General features: G+C 59.3%; 1 protein-coding gene across 1 annotated transcript; it reads right to left on the bottom strand.

Annotated features, from left to right (window-relative positions):
- Nucleotides 1-1,601: 1,601 nt before the first annotated feature.
- LOC123055338 (gibberellin receptor GID1) lies at nt 1,602-4,596 on the bottom strand. The gene is made up of 2 exons (XM_044479336.1): nt 4,190-4,596; nt 1,602-3,566 (listed from the first exon to the last, which is right to left on the bottom strand). The coding sequence occupies exons 1-2, from the start codon at nt 4,226-4,228 to the stop codon at nt 2,538-2,540; spliced, it is 1,068 nt and encodes a 355-aa protein (XP_044335271.1). The 5' UTR covers nt 4,229-4,596; the 3' UTR covers nt 1,602-2,537.
- Nucleotides 4,597-4,600: the final 4 nt, after the last annotated feature.

The following is a 4,600-nucleotide window of genomic DNA, read 5'->3' as shown; positions in this document are numbered from 1 at the left end:
TTCGTGCCTGGTACCGCCAAGCCGGCAACACGCACCTCCCGGATAATATCTCGGCCTTTCTGCCCCGGTTAATCATGCGCCTAGAAAGACACAAGAGTAACAATAATTATTTGGATAATTTATTAGCACTCCTTCTGAATTGATTGACGTAACCTCTATACAATGTCTAACCTAGGTGTGAGCGGAGCAGAATTGAGGTGTGGTATTTCTGGCGCATGGATGGAGATGGATGAAGCACCAGAAAAGAAGAGAGGAAAATAATTACCATCCATGTCTAATAGTAGATCTTTTTGCCAATTTAATCCCCACACCGGCGCCGGTCCGTCCGTCCGAGAAGAAACAATTGGAAGAGATGGACACGGCGGGCGAGCGAGCGACGAGTGACACCGACCGGCGGGGCAGTGACAGGAGTAGCAGCCAGTATAGCAGCAGTAGAAGGAAAGGAAAGGAAACCCGAAGCAAAGGTGGTTGGAGTGGACGGGGGAGAAGCCGAAAGGGAACGAGGCCGCCCGCCCGCCCGCCCGCCGGGGGAACTCCAAAAAACGCCGCGCTTTGTCCGTTGGACGTGGTGCGCCAAGCCTTGACTTTGCACGCCGCGATCGAGGCCGGCCGGCTGCCGCGGATGGATGCCACCGCCGCGCCGTGGCCGGGGCGGATATACAATGCAGAGCGGCAGTAAATGAGAACACGTGGCAGCGCAGCAGGACCCGTTTGTCTTTTTCAGGAGACTTGCGCCACCTTTGCTCGCGAGCGTCAATGTTTTCAACCGCTGCGCTGCGCTCCGTGACTTTAAAGCGCACGAGAAAGCCAGCAGCAGCCTCCCTCCGTTCCTTGCCCTCGGCCCTTCGCCGCCCCGGAGATGATGCCACGCCTCTCTTTTTTCATCATCAGCCAGGCAATGCTGCAACTCCCAGCAGAAAAATGCAACACAGATGTTGCGGTGCTGTTTTGGACACTGCTCCAGCCATTTGTCCCTCTCTGCCTCGAGAGGATCCTATTCCCATCCCGTACGAGGCGCCCTCTCCCGCACGACTGAGCGCCCGAAATGGGTAGCTGCAGCACGCCATTGGCAAAGCACGCACGGCCCTCCTGCGTGCAAGAATGACTTGCATGCACGCACGCGCTCACTGCAGAATAATGTCACATTCACCCACACCAGCCACAGCCCCAGCAGCAGCGTGATCAGATCACAACAGCTACTACTCCTACAAGGCAACAACCACAAGGAAGGGAGGGGGAAGTGACACGGTCCGGTCCATTCGCGTTGCAACGGGGGCACGCAACGGGACGCAACACGTCACTTTCCGGTCGCCGACAGACCACCGTTCCACCCAAGTATACCCGCCACAGAATTAGCTAGCTGCCCAAATTTCGCGTGGAGGCACGCAGGTGACGACGCCACGTGGCGCCAGGAGCAATGGACAAAACAGCCATCATCATCGCCCCGAACCAAAGCCCTACGACAAGAGTACCGTGGTACTCTCCATTTAGTATTTGAGAATCAAAGAAATAAAAACCTTGCATATCCAACATAATTGGTTCGAAATGTTGGCATCATCTACTTTTACCAGTACCACATTCTTCACCGACACCCATGTGGATGAAAAAAAACCGGAATGGATGGATCAACCAAGCACAGTACACGCGTTACAGCACTCGCAGTCCAAAGTCCAAACATGTGTATACATAAGGATCATCAGATCAGAGTACATCAACCAGAAAAGGAGAGAAAGATACAAAAAAAGTTAGAGGAGAATTTATACTGCTAGCCTAGACTAGACTACTACTGGTCTGGACTGGACTAGAAGCATATATCATCACCACACAGGATAGATAGATAGATAGATAGATAGACAGGTGTATTTTTCACATGCACGGATTGGACGAGAGTGAGCTGAGAGAGCACCATCCAATCCAACCCAACCCGTAGCTGACACAAGAAAGAAACTACCACATCAACAGCAACAAAAGACTCACCGTTGATCGATCGATCGATCACTGTACACATAACGTTAGACACATCTTCCCTCAAGGATAAGCAGGCAGCAGCAACAGAGGATGAAGGTGAAATAATATGCTCCTCTCCATCAACCAATGTCAAATGGTACACGCTGGAGCGGAGGCACTCTCTCTCTTGTCTTAGCCCCAGAGGCAAACACATGGATGGATACAGATCATCGGAGTTCCAAGGATCACACCGACCGATCGGCCGGCGGAACAATTAGTGGGACGACAATGGCTTCCCTCGCTCCGACGAGGTCGAGCCATTGAGTTTTATCATCAGAAGGACAGACGGACAGACGTGGGGATCCCCTTTGGAGCCTAGAGATCACTTGCCGGAAGCCATTGCCGGGCTCCAAGATGACATCCCCAACCAGCAGCAGCAGCAGCACCGGCAGCAGTAGTATAAGAGATACTAGTATAAGTCAAGCTTACCATTTAGCTTCCTATAGGCAGCAGTACGTACGTACGTATTTGATTGCGTCGGGACGGACGGCGAGCTCATCCACGACGAGACGACTGGGCTGGTGTATGTACTACAGGAGGTTAGCTCGGACGAACTCGGCGATCTCCTCCATCACCTCGTGGTAGTGGTTCGTGTTGGACAGCAGGTAGAAGCCGATGGTGGCCTTCTCGCGGTGCACCAGCTTCACGTCGTGCCCGTCCTCCCGGAGGCCCTCCGCGTAGCCCAGCTGCCGGTCGCAGGTGAGGTCCAGCCCGGACACGATGATGAGGCTCTTGGCGAACGGCAGGCCCCTGAGCCGCCGCCCGTTCGGCCCGAACGGGTTGCACGCCGGGTGGTCCCGGTCCGCGTCCTCCGGCAGGTACGCCTTCCAGTACCAGTCCCTGTCCTGGAGCGTGACGAAGTACTTGCCGTCGAGGCGCCGCTCCGACTCGGTGCGCTCCACGCCGCCGAACATGGCGTTGAGCAGGATGTTGCCGTGTATCTTGATCCCCTCCTCCGCGGCGCGCACGGCCACGTGGTGCGCGATGTTGCCGCCGGAGCTGTCGCCGGCGAGGAACACCCGGAGCCGCGCGTCGCTCCCGCTCCGCAGGAACGGCTGGGCCTGCGCCCACTTGAGCGCGGCCCACCCGTCGTCGTACGCGCACGGGTACCGGTGCTCCGGGGCGCGCCGGTAGTTGACGGACACCACCACGCCCTTGCTCAGCTTCACGAACTGGCGGCAGAGGTTGTCGTAGATGGTGGTGCTGGACGCCGAGTGCGCGAAGCTGCCGCCGTGGAAGAAGATGATCACCGGGAGCGGCTCCGGGGACGTCGCCCCGCCGAGGAACTCGAGGATGGGCAGGGTGAGCGCGGCGGCGCCCTCGGCGGCCGCGGCGGCGTTGCCGGCGACGGCGCGGTAGATGCGCGCCTCGAGGCCGACGGAGTGGTCGATGACGTGGTCGAAGGAGGAGACGCCCTCCACCGGCCTGGGGTTGGCGGGCACCCGGCGGTCCATGTACTCGGCGAGGTCGCGCTCGAAGGTGCCGTCGGGGCGGCGCAGCATGTGGTACGACACCTTGAAGTTGGAGATGAGCACCCATGTGTGGAGCGGCACCACCGTCTGCACAGCACGACAAAGCCAGCAGCAACAGTGAGACAGAGACCACCAACAAAAAACACTCCCAATCACACCTCGCAACGAAACGAAACGAAAGGAATCCTCCTATTTCTTTGCTGATTCGCGCGCGGACAGGAGCGCAATGCGAGGCGCCGTGTTGCGGTCGCGTCTTGCTAGAAAAGATGCAAGCTTTGGGCCGGCGCTCTGCGGCGCGCGCGCGCACGGCCGGACGGATGGATGCGGATGAATGATTTGTTGCTTGTTGGGTAGCTGTGCTGTGTTAGTATCGGCCGGGCACCCCCCTAAAACAACCGGGGCAGGCGAGAGGGGAATAAAATTGGGGTTGAGCCCAAAGGGGAAACAAAGGCAGCGACGGAGCGAGCGAGAAATCGCAGGCCAGGCCCCAATCCCCTCTCCCACCGTCTCAACTCGGCCGTAAAGCGGCGGGGGCGGGGGCGGCACAAATCGAAAATCGCGCGGGCGGCGGCGCCCACACGGCAAGAAGAAGGCCCGGAAACGAGAACCCGGACACGAGCGCAAGGACGGAGGCCTGCACATGCGGCGCTAGTGCCCCGAAACAGGCGCGGGAGGCGCCAAACCAGGGAGGAGGATGGAGAAGGACGGACCTTGCACTCGTTGCGGTTGACCTCGTCGCTGCCGGCCATGTCGGCGGGCGCTACCTCCTCTCGGTCTCGGCGCTCGGGTCTCAGCTGCTGCAGGCAGGAGCAAGATCTCCCCCGGGGAACAGAGGATGGCGCTCGCCGCTTCGCTCACGGCATGGGGGGGCGCCAAGAAAAGCGCGAGGTGGATCCCGCCCGCCGAGTCCTCCGGCCGGAGCCCAGCCGCCGGCGATCTCCTCCCTCTCCGAATCCCCCTCCCTAGTGGGCACCTCGAGCGACGAGAAACCGGGCAAGCAGTCGCGAGGGGGCGAACAGTGGTGCGAGGGCGTACGAGGCTCGGCTCGGCTCGGCTCGCGCGGGTCGAGAGAGCGCGCGCGGTGGTGAGCTGTGGCGTGAAGCAGAGGGGGACGAATGGGG

The sequence above is a fragment of the Triticum aestivum genome, chromosome 1A, assembly GCF_018294505.1.
Source record: "Triticum aestivum cultivar Chinese Spring chromosome 1A, IWGSC CS RefSeq v2.1, whole genome shotgun sequence".
Classification (NCBI taxonomy): domain Eukaryota; kingdom Viridiplantae; phylum Streptophyta; class Magnoliopsida; order Poales; family Poaceae; genus Triticum; species Triticum aestivum.
This window is presented reverse-complemented; position numbering and strand designations above follow the sequence as displayed.

Excerpts from the sequence above, each read along its gene's own strand:
- LOC123055338 (XM_044479336.1), bottom strand. The coding sequence starts at position 4,228 with ATGGCCGGCAGCGACGAGGTCAACCGCAACGAGTGCAAG. Across the intron at positions 3,567-4,189 it reads TCAACCGCAACGAGTGCAAG|ACGGTGGTGCCGCTCCACAC; the intron begins GTCCGTCCTTCT and ends CGTGCTGTGCAG.